The 24,383-nt window shown below is 32.2% G+C and overlaps 1 protein-coding gene across 1 annotated transcript in view; it reads right to left on the bottom strand.

Moving 5' to 3' along the window:
* The window catches only part of LOC127723870 (MAM and LDL-receptor class A domain-containing protein 1-like), a 90,093-nt gene that overhangs the window by 6,457 nt on the left and 59,253 nt on the right, over positions 1-24,383 (bottom strand). The window contains exons 21-34 of the mRNA XM_052230588.1: positions 22,725-22,857; positions 21,725-21,900; positions 17,727-17,808; positions 17,111-17,278; positions 11,595-11,683; positions 9,735-9,864; positions 8,753-8,928; positions 6,825-6,909; positions 5,053-5,172; positions 4,528-4,631; positions 3,494-3,626; positions 2,775-2,950; positions 2,127-2,205; positions 248-376 (exon numbers count right to left, since the gene is read on the bottom strand). Coding sequence (XP_052086548.1) covers positions 248-376; positions 2,127-2,205; positions 2,775-2,950; positions 3,494-3,626; positions 4,528-4,631; positions 5,053-5,172; positions 6,825-6,909; positions 8,753-8,928; positions 9,735-9,864; positions 11,595-11,683; positions 17,111-17,278; positions 17,727-17,808; positions 21,725-21,900; positions 22,725-22,857 — 1,780 coding nt within the window. The remainder of the gene's footprint in view (positions 1-247; positions 377-2,126; positions 2,206-2,774; positions 2,951-3,493; positions 3,627-4,527; positions 4,632-5,052; positions 5,173-6,824; positions 6,910-8,752; positions 8,929-9,734; positions 9,865-11,594; positions 11,684-17,110; positions 17,279-17,726; positions 17,809-21,724; positions 21,901-22,724; positions 22,858-24,383) is intronic.

Raw genomic sequence — 24,383 nt, 5'->3', positions numbered from 1 at the left:
TAGAGCCATAGTATATAGACCCAAATCCAACCTTCTCCATTCATGTTCCCTTTGAAAGGTAATTACAAAGTAATGACTCATGTTTGTACCTTCAGAATTTCGGGTCCTCAATGTTCTTCAACTTTGTTCTTGATTCGATCGTCACTGATGAGTCTTTTGTAGGGAAAACGCACGTCATGTATACAAAATTTTAATCCTGGTATCTATGATGAGTTCATTAACATAATATGCAATTATGAATACTCACCTTGAACATTACAATTATCTCCAGACCAGCCTGTCATACAATTACAATTATATCCAGCAGTGCTGCCATCCTCATTACAGGTACCACCATTGCTACACGGGTTACTAGTACAGGCACTTAGAGCGGGACCTGCAATAATCAAAGTGCTGACGTACTGTTTAAGAAAAATTGTTCAAATATCAAAGGGATGAATATTGTTTGAGAAAAATTGTCTAAATATCAACGGGATGAAGAACTGTTTGAGAAAAAAGCCAAAATCCAAGTGCTGAAGTACGGTTTGAGAAAAATTGTCCAAATATCAAAGTGCTAAAGTACTGTTTGAGAAAAATTATACAAATATCAAAGTGCTGAAGTTCTGTTTATGAAAAATTATACAAATATTAAAGTGCTGACGTACTGTTTAAGAAAAATTGTTCAAATATCAAAGGTATAAATTTTTGCGAAAAAAATGTCCAAATATCGAAGCGATGAAGAACTGCTTGAGAAAAATTGTCGAAAATCTAAGTGCTGAAGTACAGTTTGAGAAAAAATTGTCCAAATATCAAAGGGATGAAGAACTGTTTGAGAAAAATTTTCCAAAATCAAAGTGCTTAAGTATTGTTCAAGACAAATTGTTCAAAATCAAAGTACTACAGTACTGTTTGAGAAAAACTGTTCAAATATCAAAGTGCTAAAGTAGAGTTCAAGAAAAATTGTTTAAAAATAAGAGTGCTAAAGTACTGTTTCGAAAAAATTGTACAACAATCAAAGGGATGAAGTACTGTTGGCTAAACAGTTGTCAAAGAATCCAAGGGCTGGAGTGCTGTTGGATAAAAAAAATAATCAATATGCTGATGTTTCGTTGCAGGATAACAAAAATATCAATAGTTTAGTCAACATAGATAAAATTTTGTAATTGACACTGAAACTGAAACCTAAAATGTTGAAAAGCCATATTCAAAATGGACTATTCTCAGCAGACTCTGACATATCAAATACTATGGATTCATTGTTATTATTTGAATACCAATTTTGCTGAAACTTGTGGGTACGTGTAAACCATAAATTGAAATATTCAAAAATTACAAATTTTCTGTAGGCTTAAATGCAGACTTTGTCAAAACAACAAAATCAAAAGTCCATAAATATTAAACTTTTCTTAATCCATGAAAATTGATACCCATGAAAATAAATAAATCCACAGTATAAACAACTATGTAAAGAATAATTTTTTTCACAATAATAAAACAATTTGCTGTTATTCTCTTAAGACATGCTGATAAGCAGATTGTACTGTGTCGATGATGTAGATTGCAATGTGTCCATCATGTTGATAAGCAGATTGCACGGTGTTCATCAACATGATCAGATTGCACTGTATCCATCAACATGATCAGATTGCACTGTGTTCACCAACATGATCAGACTGCTCTGTGTCAATCATGTTGATGATCAAATTGCACTGCGTCCATCATGTTGATGAGCAGATTCCACTGTGTCCATCATGTTGATGATCAGATTGTACTGTGTCCATCAACATGATCAGATTGCACTGTGTCCATCATGTTGATCAGCAGATTGCACTGTCTCCATCATGATCACGTGCACGTTGATAAGCAAATTGGTTTTATATACTTACACTCCCTAAACTAAGTTTAACTGAATCAAGGACTATATCAGCTTGGTACTTACATTCTCACAAACTAAAAAATCAAGGACTATATCAGCTTGAAACATCATCACAAACTGAGTTTAACTGAACCAAGGACTATATCAGCTTTGATACTTACATTCTCCCAAACTAAGTTTAGCTTAATTATTAGGACTATTTCAGCTTGATACTTACATTCTCAAAAACTAAGTTTAACGGAACCAAGGACTATATTAGCTTGATACTTACATTGTCCCAAGATAAGTTTAACTGAATCAAGGGCTATATCAGCTTTATATGATGACCCTCTGGTTGCCTCAAAGACAATCTAAACATAGAAATTCCTGAATGTCATATGAAGGTTCATTTATTCTAAATTCTATATTTTATCACAATTATTTCCCCTCCGCTGTTTGGTGCATAACTTTCTGATTTTTCCCCAAGATTAGAAATTTTCTTTCTAGATGTAACAATCCTTTCTTTCACTATCACAGCTAAAATTTATTTCTGTAAATTCAGATATTATTGCATGCCTTTATTATTTCGAATTTTGTAAAATGAACTAAAATGCGAGATTGATTATTGTGATTTCAGGAAAATCTGCATACAGTTATATATATCAGATATAAGTATACCATTTATTATTGCGATACTCATTCAGTCGCATTATTTGCATTAAGTATAAAAACATCACAATAATTTCTATATTTACGGTATATGGAATGTTCTGTTATTTTTTGTCTTTCAAATTATTGATTTGCCAGATTTAAGGTTATTACAAGAGAGTACACCAAAAAAATGTTTCCCATTTGAGTCACTTGCTCCAAAAGAATGCTACCCTTAACTAATCAATAAAAAACAGTCATTTTACACAAGTATGATATACAATAATTATACCACTGGATCTGTGAAGCTAGGAGGTAATTCCACTAGATAGACGACCCATTTATCTCCTTGGTCACCTGAGACTGACCACACAGAAGACGAAGAACCACGGTTACCAAACTTGACATCCATGGTACCAGGAGTACCATACATATGGAGGTTAAACTGCAAGCAATAGCTACTTGTACCTGCAGTAAATATAGCATTGTGTCAATCGTAAGGCTGTGAATGACAGTATTTGAAGTCATATCTCACCAATTGGATGCTTAACATTTTCTTGTTTTTTACATAAAATGTGAGGTCTCTTTCAACTCTCTACAAAAAGTTTGAAATTAACTGTTGTTAATCAGATATGACTTTGACTAAACAAGTCCAAACAGGAAAAAAATATTTGGATTTGTACTAAATATGACTGATCACAAGTTTTAAAAATCTATATATATATAAGCTGTTTTGGATAGAAATGAACCTTATGCAAATGAATATCAATACATCTGTGAACCTATTTCGGGTTGAAAAAAATCTTTACGTAAAGTCTAACTGTTTGAAAATTGAGTTGATATAAGAATCCTACAAAAAAAGACCAAAATTCATCTTTTATTTCATATTTGAATGATCCCAAATCAATCGAAGTCTTATACATGTACATGTATACATGCACTTTCATCAGGTTAATTTCTATCTGGCGCCCCTCATATAATAGTTATTCAAGATGTTATGTTCAATGTTACCTGCAAGCAAAGTGTTAACAGTTGACAAAACAGCTTTGTCCCCCTGAACACGTGGAGAAGAAGCCTCAGTGTAGACATACTGTGTACCTTCATATGCACTAGTAGGACCTGTACTACTACTAGGTGTTGTCCCCTTGATAAAAAGGAAAGATATAAAATGTCAAATGTAACAAACTATACAAAACCTAAAAGGTACTATAATCTCATTCTTAAAATATTCATTAACAGCAGTAACTCATCATCTTTTTTATGAATGGGTTACCCCAGTTGACCTGAGGTCAATCAGTGTAAATGACATCAGTTGAACAATCGGTTCTTGACTTATTTTAAACTAAAGGGGCATAAGCTGTCAAGTTCATGTTCACTGATTTGACTCAAATTCTAATATTTGATTTATAACAAACTAAAATATATATCCAAAAAACAAAAAGTCTAAGTTAAACAAATAACAATGTATGGACTTGATAATATGTATCAAAATTTCGTGTGTATTTTTGTCTAGACGTCATCTAATTAATTATCGAGATGACCTCCGAAGACTGCCAATGGTCATTTAACCTGATATAAACATAAACATAAACAGATAGCAACCATGTGCAATTGGATTATTCTAGGTCTGTTTGATTTCATAGTGTAGGTTAAAAGTATGTTTATCATTGTTTTTACCTGTATAAGAATGATTTTTTTGTGGATCAAATCAGTCAACCAAATGGGTCATCCTTGTTTCACTTTCAATGTTGACATTCTTTTCCTTTTGATAGCTGAAGAAATGTTTAACCCATCTCAAGCTAAGGGTTAAATTGAAGGTCATATGAATACGGATTCAATGAGGTCAAATTGTTTACTTGCAAGTGAATAATTCAACGATGTTTCTTAGCTTATTTTGACAAAATTGAAAGAAATTGGCTGCTAAAAGCGAAATATTATTTCACTATATCACTTTCATTAATGATTGAACAAAAAAAAATCATATTTTTTTTTTTTTCATATCTTGTAGTGAATACCTAATTAAGTTATTCCCATGAGCCACTTACAGATCTATAAGTCCAGTCAAAATCATCATTATCATCAATATTTTCAAACACACAATTATTTTGTGCTTCAAAGTCACAAGTAAATTCTGATACTGATCTTCCATCTGCAAAAAAAAGTAGTACTGTGAGTCCTTTGGGATAGATTATAAAATATAAGATGAAATCAATTGAGATTGACAACAAAACATAATCAGATGTTTATCACATATCTCAACTATCAAAAATACAATATAGTGACCCAAGAACAAACTTAAATAATTGTTGATATTTTTAACACAATATTCATGCAAGTAATGTCAACAAAATTTTAAATGCAATATTTTAGTTTCACAAATCCTATCCAGTCAAAATATCCCAATAATAAAAAAATCTAAAATAAAAAATTTGAATTTTGAGAAATGTTGAATGTTAAAGACTGTTGATTGATCTAGATTTTTGGGGGTCTTTTCTTCTTGTGATGTTTGGGGGCTGTCCATTTAACAAATATCCCACATTGCCTTCTAGTCATATTTCTATCTCTCTTACCACTTTGTTCACAATTTTGTCCAATTAATCCAGCCTGACATGCACAGGTATAACCACTTGCTGTTGTTGTTTTTAAACAAGATCCCCCATTTTGACAAGGACTGTAATCACATGCATTAACTAAAAATATAACATATATTATTATAGATAACCAATATATATATAATATATGCTAGTCAAATGCGTTTTGTTAAAATAAGCCTTTTCACTTTTGTGGTCTTTTGAAAATGTTGTTTGTGCTGTATTTAGACCCCTCTACCAAAAAAGTTGTTTTGCATGCACATGTATAAAAATTGCGGTTTTTATCCAACGCAATCATAGGTTTGAACGTTGTTTTCAATTTAGACTTATTTATATTTTTTCGTTTGGGTTTGTATTATATTTGCCTTCGGGTTTATATGATCCGTTCATCCTATTTCGACTCTCAAAATTCAAGAGTCTATCCTTAATTGAGGTAAATCATATGGTCTTCCAAATACCGTTTTTGATTCCTAACATCACTGAAGAGAAATCAAATGTCGAAATCCGGATATGGTGTACTAATTTTTGCACCTTTTGTTTGCGATATTCCATTTTTTCCGCAAGTATATTGTTTTCTGTTTGGTATTAAATTAATAGTTAAGATCCATTTTGTTACATCTGGTGATCCGTTTTTTTGACAATCGCCAATGGCAGTGAGCAGGGTTTAAGAACATCCGTTGTTCGACCTGCTAGTCAAATGCGTTTTGTTTAAATATACTTTGTTACTTTTTTGGTCGTTTTTGAAAATGTTGTTTGTGCTGTATACATAAATTTTGCTGTCTTGTAAAGACAAATTTTGAATTCTTTTGACAGCTAAATTTATGTACAGTGAGCTGCAAAAGTTTCTTATCTTTATCTGATTTCACCTGTATAGATGCACGCTTGATGAAGCTAGTTTGTCTAGCGAAATATTGCGTTTATTTTTTATCGCGTTGTAAATACTTTAATCGTTCTAATATTTACATACTCAAAAGTGTATTATAATTACATTGTTAGGCAATTTATATATATATATATAAATAAACATAAAAAAAAACTTATAACAGGCCTCTACATTATCATTTTTTCTAACTTGTACATTGGACAAGTTGCAAGAAAATAAACTTGTCCGACCTCTCAACTCATTTGTCGAATCCAAGGTTAAAAATCTTAAATATTGATAATATGCACAGTCACACATTGGGCTTTTAGCGTACCTGATGAATGCAGAAATTTGTTGTATAAATTTGTCTGTAACTAAATAAAGAATATTACATCAAAAAGTGTTTTATTATTATTAAAGATTATTTTCCATTCCAACTGAAGTTCAGATATTCAAATATTCTAGTTTTATCCGAGTGGTGCCAATAAAAGTTTGACCACTAACCCTTACTTTTCTTTTCATCATATTATAACATAAATTTTTAAAAGCCATTTTTGAAAATCGTATAAAATCCGTGTTATTTTCCATAGTTTTTGAAAGAAAAAAGATGCCAATGTTAAATATATGAAAAATCTAGAGAGAATCATTTCCTGCCAAATTTTTAATTGTTTATATCTCAAAAACAAGGACACAAACTTTCTATTTTTTCTGCTTTTTAAGTTCCTTGATTTATAAAATATCAATTCATTACAGTCTTTTAAAAAGTTTTTATATTCAAAAAGAGGAGCAAACACCTTTAATTACAAAACATGTTTTTCTTGAACTTGAGATCCCTAAGTGCTAGCTGTGGTATAGTTAACAGGTTACGATATCACAGTAATTAACTTACATTCACATATTCCATTTTTTAGTTGTATATTATCTATAGCAATATCTCCCTTCCATGTTGTTGCCTTGTTAGCTTCTATAAATAACTGCAAGAGAAAACATTTACAAAATTTCATTACCTAATTATAGATCTTGGTAAAAAAACTTCTAGGAAATGTTTTCAATTTCATGGTTATTGATATTTAATTTTGGCCAAAAAGTCTATTTTCTGTGAATTGATTCTTTTTCAGTGGGTTCCAGTTTACGTTGATGGATGAAAAATGGACTTTTCATGGATATTTGATTTCGTGCTTTTTCCAAGTCAGCAAATACGCCTGCATTGTATTGCTGATCATTTTTAGTTTCTCTCTACCTCCTTTAGTTTTTGCCGAAAACAAACTAGACTGTGTCGCTCACCTAGGTTTATGTGCATTGTCAACAATGAACACTTTCCATTGATTAGTGATTAATGTCACTTTCAGCACATTTGTGCTATTTCGTGGCAGTCAGTTTTTATTGGTGGTTGAAGGCATAGTGCCTAGAGAAAACCAAGACCTTCAGTAGGAAAACTGACATTCCTAGTCAATTACGATTGGAGTAGAGCACGCAACTGCAATGTGCTGGACTCGAACTAACAAACTCAGTGTTGACAGGTTAGTGATACAGTAGTTTGACTACTAAGACCACTCAGTCACCGTGCCCCCCCACCCCCTAAAAAGGATAAAATTCAAGACAAAACTATCTTTTGTCTACATCTTGTATTGCTGATCTTCAATGTTAACAGTTTCTCTCCATCTTCTGGAGTTTAAGCCAATAACACAAAAGAGTGTAAAAAAACGTTATTTAAAGGCAATCACTCCTATATAGAGTCTGATAACTATTTCGGCAAAATTTGTATTGTTTGTAGATCTTGGCTTGTTGATCATGTTTGTCATTTACAGTTTTTATCAATCTTTTTCTAGTTTTCAAGATAATGGGTTATAAAATTAAAGAGCAAGAACTCCAATAATGAGTGGAATAATGATTACAATCATGTTAACTTATTTGTAGATCTTGTCTTGCTAATCATTTATGCTATCTAAAATGTCTATATGTTAATTATAGTTTTCAAGATAATATGTAAAAATACTTAAAATTGGTAAAAATCGCCATTTAAGAGCAATAACTCCAATAATGAGTAGACTGACAATTTCAGCCCTATTGCCTTAGTTATAGATCTTGTCTTGCAGATCATTTTTGTTTTTCAAAATGTCTACTATCTATTATACATTTAGCTTTCAAGATATTAGACAAAAAACACTAAATATTGGTAAAAATCGTCATTAAAGGGCAATAACTCCAATAATGAGTTGACTGAACAATTTAGCTATAAAATTTATTTGTAGATCTTGTCTTACTGATCATTTTTGCTGTTTAAAGTTTTTATTTATCTTTAACAGTTTTTAAGATATTAGGCAAAAACACAAACATTCGTAAAAATTTGTCATTGAAAGTCAAAAACTCTTATAACTAGTTGTCTGGCGATTTTAGCCATGTTAAATTTATTTGTACATCTTGTCTTGCTGATCATCTTCTTCGTTACAAGTTTCTCTCTATCCATTACAATTTTCAAGATAATAGGCAAAAATGAAAAAATGGTAAAAATTCACAATTTAAGGGCAATAACACCTTTAAAAAGTTGTTTGACAGTTTTGATGTAAAACAACAATACGTAGAGCTCAATATGCTAAACATTTCTGCCCTGTCAGATTTTCTCTTTTTATTGAGGTTTTCAAAATAATAGACAAAAAATTCTGTTTTTTGCCATGTGGGCCATTCTGTATTTTTTTAGCAATTATTCCCCTATTAATTATCTTTTTGACCTTTTATTCTATATTTCCACCAATTGTTCTCTATTCTGTAAATCCCAGCCAGACCCTCATTTATTTCATTTCTTATATACAAACAAACCTTCATTCCTGCCGTAGAAGTAAATGTAACCATTCCCTTGTTCCACTGGTCATCACGGTTACCAGATTCTTTAAACAGTTCATTTTCAGGGGCTGTAACTCCAGTTGATATTTTCAGATCTCCCATTGTATCAGATCCAAACATGTGATATTCAAAAGTCAAACAATAGTCACCTGCTGTAAAGAAAGAAAAAATATTTTTTAAAAGATCAAATAGGCAAATTCTCACTGGTCATGGTTTTTACAGGAAGGCTGGCATATTTTCATTGGTCATATGACGTAAACTTTTCTTTCTGTTTTTTTCAACTCTACTTGTTTGTTGTCTACAAGTCAGGAAAATGGCTATTGTTATCTTATAGTTCGTTTCTGTGTGTGTTGCATTTTAGTGTTTCTGTTGTGTCGTTGTTCTCCTCTAATAGTTGATGTGTTTCACTCAGTTTTAGTTTGTAACCCGGATTTGTTTTTTCTCAATCGATTTATGAATTTCGAACAGCAGTATACTACTGTTGCCTTTATTTATCTACAATAAGTTATATCAAAGAATATCTTTATATTGATAATTCCTTTAGGATGTTCGCTCATCTTGTTTTTTAATTTTTGTCAGATATTTGGAATCCTCTGGTTTTATCCATGTAGTGCTAATAAATATTTTGCCCGCTAACCCCTAATTTTCTTTTCATAATTTTATGACATATAGTTTTAAAAGCTATATTTGAAAATCTTTTAAAATACTTGTTATTTTTCATAGTTTTTGAAAGAAAAAAGGTGCCAATGTTAAATGTATGAAAAATCTAGAGAGAATCATTTCCCGCCAAATTTGCAAAGGCTTATATCTCCAAAACAAGCAAACAGACCCTTTATTTTTTTCTGTTTTTTTTAGTTCCTTTATTCATACAATTTCAATTTATGTTACAGTCTGCTTGAAAAGCTTGTTATTTTAAAACAGGGTAGCGAACATCCTTAAAACAAATAGTATAATTTACCATTTAATGTCGTTGAAGATTCTAGCCTAGCAACAGCGTTGCTGCTCACTGGTGAAGATACTTCTACAAACTTGTACCAACTGCCTTCAACTGCCGATTGTGGTCCAGTGCCACCGGATGGAGTCTTGCCCTAAATACAATTACATAAATAAAGTGACCAAGATTATCTTTAAAGAATTTTTCTATCTGTAGATTACATTTTAACGACACGAAATTATGAAGACACTGAGGTTTCAACTCCCTTAGGCAAAGTTGACCTTATATGGATTTGGCTATTATAGGTACTTTTAGTCATGTAACCCTTTGACTGTTTCGGTTCTCATACATCCTTGGCTTTCAAATATTCGGCTTCGGGTGTTTCTAACAAAGGTAAATCCAGAAAAGCACTTGGGATGCATTAAGTTTATTACGTGTTGTTTTCATTTTTTACAGAACTGGGTGGATACCTCTGCTGGTGGACTATTAGTCCCCGAGGGTATCATCAACTCAGTAGTCAGTACTTCGGTACTGACATGATGTATAATGAGTTGTTTTCATTTTTTTTCTAACCTAGGCATTTGGATCTTCAATACTAAGGTTGCCTTTTTTTTTACAGGTGTTGACTTTTTTATAAAGGTGTGACTGTAGGTTAATAGAAGTGTGCAAGTTGTGTTACAAGTGCAGTGTATTATATTGTGTGGAAGTACTGCCACTTTTACATTGTATCTAGGTTGGGGCTCTGAATTGACCAAAAAATTTATATTGAATTTTGTGTAGAAATAAGAATTTTTCAACAGTAAGTGTTAAGATTTTTTCCATTGGTTTTATAAAAAATTGTCCCGCAGATGTGATCTGTAGATAAATATGATACAAGTGAGTAAAGTGTAATTCTAAATTTCTCATCTACGAAAAGTTTAATTTTCAAACTCAATTAAGGATGTTCGCTCCTCTGTTTCAAAATAGCAAGCCTTTTACAAAGACTGTTATAAAATGATAGTATATAAATAATAAAACTAAAAAAGTAGAAAAAAATGACAGGTCTATGTCCTACTTTTTGAGATAAAATTAATTGAAAATTGGGCAGGAAATGATTTTCTCTAGATTTTTCATGCATTCAACATTGGCACCTTCTTTCTTTAATTGTGATGTCATAATAAAGGAGAATTTAATAAAATAAAACAGTTTTTTAGCTGAATTCTGCACAATTTATGACAGTTTTCTGAAGAAAAAAAGACAGTGGCGCCATTCCTTCACCCAGAATATGTTTACTGAAATATTCTTTATATACCATATTCTTTACTTTTCAATAAAAATTTCAATGGGCGAGAGGTGGCGCCACATACAAAATCATGAAAGAACGTCGAAAAATTGACAAATGTCTAGAAAATTAAATCTATTCCTATTTCAGGCTAAAATATTTATAAATATGATGTAAATATAAAATTTTCATTTTATACTTTTAAGTATCATACATTTAGCAATGCATCCTCATTAGATTTACTTCAATGATTGAGGTTAAAAAAAACTTTCCAGGGCCGTTTATTGGGGTTCCTTGCTCTACTCCTTTGTTTTTTAAATGAATCTCGGATGATATTTTGGCAAATATTTTTTAAAGAGTCTACAAAAAAATGTGTTCTTTATATTTGATATCATTAGGCATTCAATCTTGTTACCATTACCTCCCCAGTCAAATAGATAGAACGGAATAAAAAAGAATATATATTACTTTTCATGCTTTGTATTGATATATTAAACATATATACTACCATTTTATGTATATGTAATTGATTGTAATGATTAAGGTTTGTTCTTTGTCTGTTGATGACAATCCAGATTTTGGATTTTATACCAATACAATCTTTGACATTGACTTTGACTTACACTTTTACGAGTCCAATCAATATCATCATTAGTAGCTTCAACCAAAAAACATGGAGCACCATCCTCAAATGTGCATGTCTGTGTGTCATCTGCAAAGATAGAGAAAAACATGGAGACATGAAAATATAACAAAATGGCTCACTACATACATTTATCTTTATGTAACTTTGAATATTTTCAAAATACAAACGCATTTCATTACAAAAAATCTTTTATGATTACATTCAAAAGTTACTTCAGAGTACTGATTTTGTTTCCATTTTTTAATTTTTGGACTTCATATACACAATAAGTTTTGAATTTCCTTACAGAACATAACCTCCGAGTAATTCAGAATCCTTTTTTGATAATATTATATGTTCTATAAGTCTCCTTAGAGGATTCATGTTCAAATATAGCCTAAAATTGGGTCAAAGGTTTAAGAAATGGTATAAATTTGGCTCCAATGTTTAAGATATGGTAGAAGACTGGCTCAAATGTTTAAGATATGGCTCAAAATGGGGTCAAAGGTTTAAGATATGGTCCAAGACTGGCTCAAAAGTTTAAGATAAAACATTTTCTATAATACGCAAATGATTGACAATAATGACAATACTTCACCTATCTAAAGGTTCTGGAATAGTTGTAGTGCATAAAAAGCTCACCTGGTGTCCCTTAATCTGAGCATGACTTATATTCTTTTCAATACTTATTAGAGGTCACAGGCACTACAAACCAGTACAAGTCTGAAATGACCTATATCTGTACTCGACTGTGCTGATTTTTACTCGACCAATCTGAATTGGTCTGACATTTACTTAATATTACTCGGCCCAGTCTTAACCATACTCGACTGTACTGATTTGTACTTGACCCTTATCTTTGCTATTGAAAATAGTCTCAACTATTACTCGACCAGTCTGAAACAGTCTTAACCCATAATCGACCTGTAATCGACCTATATTTGACCAGCTCTCGACCTACTGTTTTAGTCTGAACCGAACTCGACCAAAGGTCTGAACAATACTTGACCAGTCTGAACCATACTTGACCAAATAACCTCTACTTTTTTTAATTTTGATTGTTAAAATAACTTTTTAAATGACATGACAACAGCCACAATAAAATAAAGATATATATATAAAACAGATTTTTACATCCTTACTTGATTCTCTTTGATTTATCAAATCGAGATAGTTATATTATCTAATTTTAAAGTCTGAGTCTTGTTAAATAAAAAGAATTTCTTTTACCTAAAAACCACACCTATATTAAGGGTTATAAAACCTTATTAAGGTTCTTTTTGTTTGGCATGTGTTGTTATTTTTTAAACAAAACTTGATTTTCCTAAATTCTTAAATAAAAACTACTTAGGTTTCATGGTTACATACAATAATGAGGTAACAACAGCCACCAAAATCACTTATATTGTTTAACTTTATATCAAAAATATATCTTTTTCTATTTATAATTTGGAATATATATATTTTAGAAAGGGATAAAAAATTAAAGAAATGATTAGGGGTAAACTATAAGGTAATTCATCCTGCTTGGGGCACACTGATTAAAAAGATCACACCTGGTCAGAGTGTAATAAATTTTAAATAACATCAATTGAAAATTACAACATTCTGTAAAACTTAAAATAACAAGGCCTTTTCAATTCACTAGTTACGTAATACACGAGTTTAAAGAAAAATAGGGTTTTCTTTTTACCTGTAAACACACCTGTTCTAAGGTAATTAAACATAATTAAAGTGCTTCTTGTATGCCATGTCTTTAATTTTGACAAAACGTATCTACGAAAAATAAATTTCTACTGCAACTTTGGAATGCATTTCCTTTTTTAAAAGGTTATCAATGATTGCTTTATTTTTTAATTATTATTATATTAAATTCTTGGTTTTACAAAACAAAGATGTCAATTTCAACATTTATTTCTATTTCATATATATTTTGATAAATAAAAACTTGAATAACATTTAAGATATTTGAATAATGGTTGAAAGTTCTAGTATTTTTGATGTATATAAAGCAATGTGAACATGATATCATATATATAAAAATTCATTTAACGAAAGCTTAATTTATTACGTGATATTTTTTTAATCCAACGAGAAATTTGATAACCTTGTTTTATTCTAATTTTAAATGTGATATACATTGTGTGTGTGTATATATATATATATATAAACAAGTCTAAATTGAAAACAACGTTCAAACCTATGATTGCGTCGGATAAAAACCGCAATTTTTATACGTGTGCATGTAAAACAATTTCGTGGTAGAGGGGTTTAAATACAGCACAAACAACAATTTCCAAAAGACCAAAAAGAGTGAAAAAGTATATTTTAACAAAACGCATTTGACTAACAGGTCGAACAACTGATGTTCTTAAACCCTGCTGACTGCCATTGACGATTGCCAAATAAATTGATCACAAGATTTAGCAAAATGGATCTTAATATTAATTTAATACCAAACAGAAAACAATAAACTTGCGGGAAAGATGGTAAACCACAAACATGAGGTGCAAAAAGTTGTACACCATATCCGGATTTCGACAATTAATGTCTCTTCAGTGATGTTAGGGATCGAAACGATATTTGGAAGGCCATATAATTTACCTCAATTTAGGATAGACTCTTGAATTTTAAAGAGTCCAAATAGGATGAACGGATCATATAAACCCGAGGGAAAATATAATACAAGCCTAAACGAAAAATTATAAACAAGTCTAAATTGAAACCAACGTTCAAACCTATGATTGCGTTGGATAAAAACCGCAATTTTTATACGTGTGCATGCAAAACAAATTTCTTGGTAAAGGGGTCTAAATACAGCACAAACAACATTTTCCAAAACGACCAAAAAAGTGACAAAGTATATTTTAACAAAACACATTTGACTAGCAGGTCGAACAACGGATGTTCTTAAACCCTGCTGACTGTCATTGGCGATTGCCAAATAAAATGACCACCATATGTAACAAAATGGATCTTAAATATTAATTTAAAATATATATATATATGTATAACAGTTCCTTAATTAATGAAATACAATAGATAGATACAAAACATAGGTCTAGGTTGGTTAAGACTTGGTCGAGTATGGTTCAGACTAGGTCCAGCATGGTTCAGACTTGGTCGAGAATGGTTAAAACTATGTCGAGTATGGTTCAGACTCGTATAAAATGGTTAAGTACTGGTCGAATAAAGGTCGAGTATAAGTTCAGACTACAGTCGAGTAATATCACGTAAATTTCAGACCAATTCAGACTGTTCGAGTACAAATCAGTACAGTCGAGTACAGATATAGATATAAAAAGATGTGGTATGAGTGCCAATGAGACAACTCTCCATCCAAGTCAAAATTAATAAAAGTAAACCATTATAGGTCAAAGTACGGTCTTCAACACGGAGCCTTGGCTCACACCGAACAGCAAGCTATAAAGGGCCCCAAAATATTACTAGTGTAAAACCATTCAAACGGGAAAACCAACGGCCTAATCTATATACAAAACGAGAAACGAAAAAACTCTTGTGAACCACATCAACAAACGACAACTACTGAACAACAAATATGCCATTTCAGACTTTCATTGGTTTGTAGTGAGGGCTTTTAAATAAGATATGGAATCAAAATTGACAAGGACTGTCAGTTTTCTTTCTTAAGGTGATGGTTCCCTTCAGGAACAATGATTTCCTCGACTACTGTGGATTCATTTATTTTCATGGGTACCAATTTTCGTGGATTGAGGAAAAATTGTATGTTCGTGGAAATTTGATTTCGTAGTTTTGCCTAAGTCTGCATGCAAGCATATAGAAAACTTGTATTTCGTTGAACATTTAACTTCGTGGTTCACATTTGCACACGGAATCCACGAAAATTGATATCCCACGAATAACAATGTTTCCACAGTATTAAAACTGATCATGATGATAAAGCAGAGGGTGCCAAAGGAACCAAATTTTGAATGAATTTATCTCCCTTTGTCTATATAACATCATAAAGATTGTCATTGTATATATAGGTTTCAATTGACACAATTTGAGGAAGAGTTACTTCCCTTTTGCTACCATGTTGGAGGTGTATGTGCAGAAATTCCCTCATAAAATAGCCTAATTTGTTAAATAATATTGACCGCTAACTGTAGAAAAGGTAATTTTCTGAACTATTTAAATTTCTTTTGCTTGATCATTCACTATGATCTAGTAAGGATCTCTTATCAGATATGTTTGTATCACAAACATCAATTTGGTTAGTCAAATAAGAAAAATAAACCATTTACCCACCACACTGGCAGCCAAGGGAAGCAACTCAAACTGAAATTACGTCATATCAAAACTTATCTATTGCTATTGTAAAACAAGAGTGCACATGCTTTCCTGCTAAGCATACTCTAACACATCATTAAAAGTATCTGAAAAAAGGAAGTATGTGTTAGACTCATCTGTTAAGCTCACATACGCATTACAACTCATCATTGTTAGGCTGCTGACCAATTTTACAGTCATTCTGTTAAGCTCACACACACATAACAACTCATCACTCATGACCTGCTGACCAATTTTACAGTCATTATGTTAAGCTCACACACTCAATACAACACATCATTGATAAGCTGCTGACTAATTTTACAGTCATTATGTTAAGCTCACACACTCAATACAACACATCATTGATGGGCTGCTGACTAATTTTACAGTTATTATGTTAATCTCACACACACATTACAACTCATCATTGTTGGGCTGCTGACCAATTTTACAGTCATTCTGTTAAGCTCACACACACATTACAACTCATCATTGTTGGGCTGCTGATCAATTTTACAGTCATTCTGTCAAGTATTGCTGAAGAAATTTGAGAGGTAAAATTCAAATTCATTCAACATATTGAAAAATTCAAAGTATGGGCAGACAGAGGCAGGCAGCTGACAGATTTGAAAAGTGAACATGGTTTCAATCAATAAGTGTCAACCTGCTGACCAAATATGAAATCATTAAGTTCAGTGCTACCTGATAAATCAACCTGCTGACCAAATATGAAATCATTATGTTCAGTGCTACCTAATAAATCAACCTGCTGACCAAATATGAAATCATTATGTTCAGTGCTACCTGATAAATCAACCTGCTGACCAAATATGAAATCATTATGTTCAGTGCTACCTAATAAATCAACCTGCTGACCAAATATGAAATCATTATGTTCAGTGCTACCTGATAAATCAACCTGCTGACCAAATATGAAATCATTATTTTCAGTGCTACCTGATAAATGAGTATACATTTTTTAGCTCATTAGATAATTTCAGGGGAATTCTGGAATAGTCAGTGCAATCATCTGGAACAAAAAAAAACAGGATTTGAAAATATCCTGATGCAGTAAAGGACCGTTATTTGCACTAGAATTCAGGATTTGCCTTTTTTACTCTGATATTCAGGATGAGACCCCCTTCTACCTCACCCCCAAACAAAGTAGTTGTAAAGATGTACAGATTAGATGTAAGCATAAAACATAAATATACATACCTGTTGGTGGATTCTGTGTAGTTGTAGTCGGTTGAGGTTGAATTGTAGTCACTTTAGTTGTAGTTGGTTGAGTTGTAGTTGGTTTAATTGTAGTTGGTTCAGTTGTCATTGGTGTAGTTGTAGTCGGTGTAGTTGGTGAGTTTGTTGGACCAGCTGTAACGGGGTTGGCTGTTAAAATAATTAACTATAATCATGACTTCTTTAAGCAATTTTAAATATAATTATTACTTCCAAGGGGCTTAACTCTTTCAAAAATATTTGATCTACACTTATTTTCAAACTTGTGTTAGACATTGCTGATATACATTTTATGAAATTTGGCAAAACTTATATGTGAAAGTGGTTACATTGCAATTTTTAGATAATAAACATTTCCAATAGGTATAACTCTTTTAAAAAGAGTTGCTCGGCACTGATTTTGACTTGCCATAGACATAACTGATATATATCTACGATATAGGTTTTATAAAAATCTGGTAAGTATTGTACATGTGGGAGCACTTATAAGGACAGACGCATGTTATTTTCTATGTTCCTCACAACAGGTCACATGGGGGACAGAAAAATAGCCTGTTACCCTGATTAACTCCCCTTTGAATTTGTGTAATAATCTTACCACAAGTTCCTGGAATAAGTGATAAATCATCAATTGCAATGTCGCTTTTCCATCCAGGTCCACGAACACCTTCAATTGTTATCTGAAACAAGTCACAATGCAACACTGTATATCTAAAGTTAAACTGCAGTCATTATAGTCTATAGTCAAATTCATTGTTTCATGGGAGCACACAGGTCTATAGTTCACTGTAGGAGGAGTTATCCGGAAACGCTATGCACCTCTTATGCAAGTATTTACTCCAAAATTGACAAAGTTCAACTATCTCCCAAAAAACAATTATCAATAAAAATCAAAACCCTGACCACATGCACACCTTCAATATATGTACAAACAGCTAGCAAAGTGAAAACGTCCTATCATTCAAACTGTAGGAGAAGTTATCTGAAATAGCTATATACCCATAATTGGACGGACGGACAGGGGTAAAATAATATACCCCCCAACTTTCAGTTGCGGGGGCATAAAAAGCTGCATATCAAACATAATATATGCCACAATAAGAAAAAGCTGTATATCAAACCTATGCCACAATAAGAAAAAGCTGTATATCAGACTTATGCCACAATAAAAAAAAGCTGTATATCAAACCTATGCCACAATAAGAAAAAGCTGCATGTCAAACCTATGCCACAATAGGAAAAAGGTGTATATATAACTTAGTTTATGAAGAATTTTCAACCTTGTACAGCTATTGTATGTTAGCAGTGTATTTTTAGAATCGAATAATTTAGTAAAGTATTTATATATTGTCAAAAGACTTGCAACTATAATGGTCCTTTGTTTTTTCGCATATTTTCTCTCATTATAATAAATAATGTTAGTACATGAAATATTGATTGATTGCTCAAGCAGTGTTTAACAGCATTTTCAGCACTATTCTCCATGCTGTGGCAGCCATTTTTTATATTTTTTATATAAGTGCCAAAAAGGAAACCAAGATCATCAGCTGAACAAGAGTGCACACGCTGAAATGTCTCGCCTTCTTTACTAATCAGTGATATTATGTTGATAGTCCTAAATATAAAGCTTTACTACAACTATCACATAAACTTAACATGATCCAGGTCAAATTCATATAAACCAAACTAGAATTACATGTACACCTTACAATCATTCAATACACTAAATATAGTTGACCTATTACTTATAGTTTCTACGATACAGACTTAACCAAGAAAACTAAACATTGACCAATGAACCATGAAAATGAGGCCTAGGTCAAAAGACACCTGCCAGCTAGACATGTACACCTTATAATCATTCCATACACCAAATATAGTAGACCTGTTGCATACAGTATAAAAAGAGCAGACCAAAACACAAAACTTAACTATAACCACTGAACCATGAAAATGAGGTCAAGGTTAGATGACACCTGCCAGTTGGACTTGTACACCTTACAATCCTTCCATACACCGAATATGCTAGACTTATTGCTTTTAGTATCTGTGATATGGACTTGACCACCAAAACTTAACCTTGTTCACTGATCCATGAAACGAGGTCGAGGTCAAGTGAAACTGTCGGACGGGCATGAAGGCCTTGCAAGGTACGCACATACCAAATATAGTTATCCTATTACTCATAATAAGAGAGAAATAACCATTACAAAAAATCTTAACTTTTTTTCAAGTAGTCACTGAACCATGAAAATGAGGTCAAGGACAATGGACATGTGACAGATGGAAACTTCGTAACATAAGACATCTATATACAAATTATGAAGCATCCAGGTCTTCCTACTTCTAAAATATGAAGCTTTTAAGAATTAAGCTAACGACGCCGCCCCCACCGCCGGATCACTATCCCTATGTCAAGCTTTCTGCGACAAAAGTCACAGGCTCGATAAAACTAGCAATGCTAATCACTGTACATGCAGTCTTCACGCTCAACTACAGGCCTACCAGCCCAGGCTTAATTGTAAAAATGCTGTCGAGTCTGTAAAAATCGTTTATCGTGAAGACTGAAATACTTTCACTAGTAGAATTGTACTGTGAATACTTGTTGAATGTATGAGCAGAATTGACTACCGATATAAATGTAGTTATTACTGCAAAATTAGAAATTATTGCGATGTTTAATGCAAAAAATCATTGACAGTATCACATTCGCAATAATTGAAAATTGCATCATTAATTTCAATAGTGATGGTCCTTCATAAAATATTTGCAATAGCATTAATTAGATTTCACATTGACAGTTGTCAAGGGTTTCCAATAATAAATACATGCATCGATTTCTTAAATTACAGTACTATCTAATAGATGCATGAATATTGGGAGAATGGTCTAATCATTTTACCTATATTGATCTGTTCTATTAATACTGAAGTTGAATGTATAAAAAAATGCTTGTGGCAAAGTGTAATTATCTTTGATTTTCAGGTGGTGCCAAACACCTTGACTAAAATTAATTTGGCTCGTTTAATTTTCATAAAATTTTGACAAAATATTTACTTTGACCCTTTGACAAAATATTAAATTTCAAAAAACTTGAACCACACACTTTATTGGAAATCTTTAATGGGATATATATCAGTTTGACAAACACTAATTTTGATCAATGAAAAGCTTAGTATTTCCTTAACAATCAAACGTGATTAAAACGTTCAGCTGATTTTTACAGAGTTATCTTCCTGTAGTGTTATGTACCACCTTAATTGACAAGCATTACCAAGATTTTTTGCCACAAGTCATTTGATATCTCCTGGTTCTCTAGCTTCCTCCACCAATAAAAACTGGTAGTCTGTAGTCGTCGAGGGTGATGAAAGTGACAACTAACAGTAATACACTGTATACACAGAGATGTCTTGCTTTTATGTGACTTTGATAGTATGTATAATGCAACTTTTTTTCAAATCAAAATGGCAATATCTACACACTATCACTGAATAGTCTTCACGTAAATGAGATATGCCAATGCTAATACAACCGGATACCACTTAAATACAACCGCATACCGCTTAAATACAACCGCATACCGCTAAATACAACTGCATACCGCTTATATCATATCATGTCATATCATTGACGTACCACTAGTTGTCCTCTTAAACTGACCAAATACATGTTAAACAACGCAAAGGTTACAAAATCAATAGAACATGACTTAGGGGGCGGACCACATAATCTCCATGGAAATGAGATGTGCCAATGCTAATACAACTGCATACCAAATATCATTGACCTGCCTGCTGGTAAAAGCGTGCCATGCTTCGTTTTCTCAATTTTGTCGAAGCAATACTTATGAGTGCTGTTTTACTTCATCAAAGGAAGACAATATTCAATCAAACAATTATCAAGAAAATTGTGACCTAATAAGGTGTTGTAATCTAATAAGGTGTTAATCACTATGGTTTCACAATGTTAAGATAGACAAAAGCAATAAAGAAACTTCTCTATTCTTTTCTAAGACCTTTAAAAAACAAAGCTTAAATCATCCTTGATTTTGGTGGGGTTTTTGTTTTTTGTTTTTGTTGCTCAGTTTTTAGTTTTCTATTTTATATTGTGTTTGGTAGACTAGTGTGTGACTTTTTGCTCATTTTTTTTTTTGTTCTTTGGCATTGCATTGTCAATTTGTTTTCCAACTAAAGGGTTATATTGTCCCTTTGGTATTGCCCGTATCTTTATTAAAGAAACCGACTCAGTGATTTTGTGGTAGTGTATTTGCCTCCAGTGCGGGATGTCGTAGGTTCGAACGCCCACCGGGTCAAACTAAAGACTTTAAAATTAGTATTTGCTGCTTCTCCGCTAAGCACATGGCATTAAGGAGTAAGAGCAAAGACTGGTCGGCTCGGATTTAGAATAATATGTCCGGGTAAGGTGACATGTCTTCCTGGGGACTGTTACCTTGAGAACTAGCACCGTGTCTGTCAAGTACAGGGTTTATATTCATATTACATTAACACATTCTCGTACTGAATATGCATATTAATTTCACGCTGGACTTAAAGCAGCCATCCATCATCATCATCATCTATTAACGAAGCTGCTTACATTAAGACCATTAATGGCAGGTATATCTACTTCTCCTTTAATCCAATCATTGCCTTTAGCTCCAGACTGTGTCCATATATTAGATTTTGCTGTATTTGTTCCCTCAGTGTATATATTTAAAGTACCCATATTAGAACCCTTCATGTGATAATAAAACGTCATACAGCGGCTAGTAGCTACAATGTATAAGATTACACATTCATTAGGCATTTCTGAAGAAATAGAGGTATAAAATTATCAACTACACATTCACTAAGCATTTCTGAAGAAATAGTGGTATAAAATTGTCCACTTCACATATAATCCACATAGAATTCACAAGATGTCATCAAAAATTAATAATCAAAGTCCCATTACTCCTACATTAACAGTCAAATCAAAATGGCTGTTTGGTATGGTCAACTATAACCAAGTTTGATAGTTTTCAGTCAAAGGGTCATGATATTAAGTGTTCAAAATTTGTCATTATTCTACAAAAGGCCGACAGTAGCATTAGAACAAAGAAAAAATATCTCAAAAAACCATGTTTACAAAGTAACTGTTTTTTTATTCAGTTATATCAGCTTCATACAAGGATCTTTGACTACAAAGCAATGTGCTAAAACAAACAGAGTCCTGTCTGCCACATACACCATTCCATGGCAGCATAATGCCACTGACAACACAAATTCTTAGAGGCTTTAAGTGCATGACATTTTTATTTGATCTTTTCACTAAAAATTGTGTGGAACTAAAATTGGTTTTAACATTCTGTGGAATTTGCCATTTCAGAATCTGATAAGTTCCGGATAATATTTTTAAAAGTGAGCATCAAAAAGTTTTGATTGGCTAACAACAACATAATCACTGGATATTCAACCAATAATATTACATTATATTTTTTTGGAGGAGGGGGGAAGTAGAAACAATGAAATTACCCTTAGTCACTTAAATTCTGAAAGGTGAATTGTTTGTCATTACTAAGTGACTGCTACACTCTTGTTATTTTTTCTTATCTTACTTGGTAACTGTATACTTGTAGACATCACAGCTTTATCACCAGCCATTTTATTGTTCCCTGATGCCTCTGTATACACGTACTGGAATCCTTCTTGAGCATTGTCTGGTCCCGTATTGCTTGATGGTGTGCTTTTCTATTCATTAAAAAATATATTAATAAAAATAATGCAATTGCACAGCATCAAACATTGTGAAGGAGCACATTTATAGCTGTCAGTATAAACTCAAATTCAGTTGAATCGCAATACCTTCGTCATTTTCAGTTACTTGGAACAATAATATATTTATAGAGTCAAATATTCTGACAATAAATAGCTAGTAAATCTATTTAGTGTCTCCTATATTTTTTCCCATTATGTATTTATGACTTAAAAATTATGATATAAATAAACCTCTCATTTGAAAATTCAACTATCTTGATTAACTATATATTGAATTCATTGGGGTGGTATTGCAAAATCTATATTTATCTAAAAAAAAAGAAACTTATACAATCATCAAAATCAAAAACTATCGTAATCTTTCTATAATCTATTTTTAAGCCTCTTATAGATAAAAGTTTTCGATTGAAGTAATTTGAATTTAGAGTTATTTCCTTTTGTTGCCGTTTTGAAAGGTAATTTACACAAATTCCTTCATGAATCAACCAAATTCAAATGGTTACACTGACCAAGCTGAAGACGAGACTTTTGAAAAAGATGTGTTCTGAACAATTTAAGTTTGTTTAAGCCTTGTATAATTCAAACAGTTTGCCCTCCAATATGGGGCCAAATGGAAACAACTCCAACTCAAATTATGTCTGACATACTAATACTATCTATAGAAGACTATATATAATGATCATATCAATTGTTCATATCGATTGTTCTATCCTCCATAGTTTTTATATGGGAACACCTCCCTCTCAATTTGTATTCAGAACTCCTCCTCTCAATTTGTATTCAGAACTCCTCCCTTTCTATTTGTATTCAGAACTCCTCCTCTCTATTTGTATTCAGAACTCCTCCTCTTTATTTGTATTCAGAACTCCTTCCTCTCAATTTGTATTCAGAAATCCTCCTCTCTATTTGTATTCAGAACTCTTCCCTCTCAATTTGTATTCAGAACTCCTCCTCTCTATTTTTTTATAAATCTCTTTTTGCTATTTACAGTTTCGATCTATAATAGTTTTCACCATTATAGGCGAAAATGCAAACAATTGGGAAAAGTTTATATTAAAGGGCAATAACTTTAAAAACGAGTTGTCTGATGATTTCGGTCATGTAGTATTATTTGAAGATCATGACTTGTTGACTAATTTTGCTTTTTAAAGATAGGTTGACTAGTTTAGCTTTTTAAAGTTTCTATCTTTTTATCATTTACACCACTAAAATAAAGAGGTCCAATTTGTTAGCCAGCATGACGTGAAAACTAGGAATCAAAGAATTCAACTTTATATATAACTATTAGATGTAGACAATGTATTTCAATGGCAGGTGAGGTAGAAATGTGGTAGACAATCTGCAATTCCTGTTTAAATGACTGTATTTCAATGTCAGGTGAGGTAGAAAGGTGGTAGACAATCTACAATACCTGTTTAATAGACTACATTTAAATGGCAGGTAAGATAGAAAGGGGGTAGACAATCTGCAATCCCTGTTTAAATGACTGTATTTCAATG

This window comes from Mytilus californianus, unplaced genomic scaffold (genome assembly GCF_021869535.1).
Source record: "Mytilus californianus isolate M0D057914Y unplaced genomic scaffold, xbMytCali1.0.p SCAF_13, whole genome shotgun sequence".
Lineage (NCBI taxonomy): Eukaryota > Metazoa > Mollusca > Bivalvia > Mytilida > Mytilidae > Mytilus > Mytilus californianus.
The sequence above is the reverse complement of the archived record's forward strand: the minus strand, read 5'-3'. Positions and strand labels throughout refer to the sequence as shown.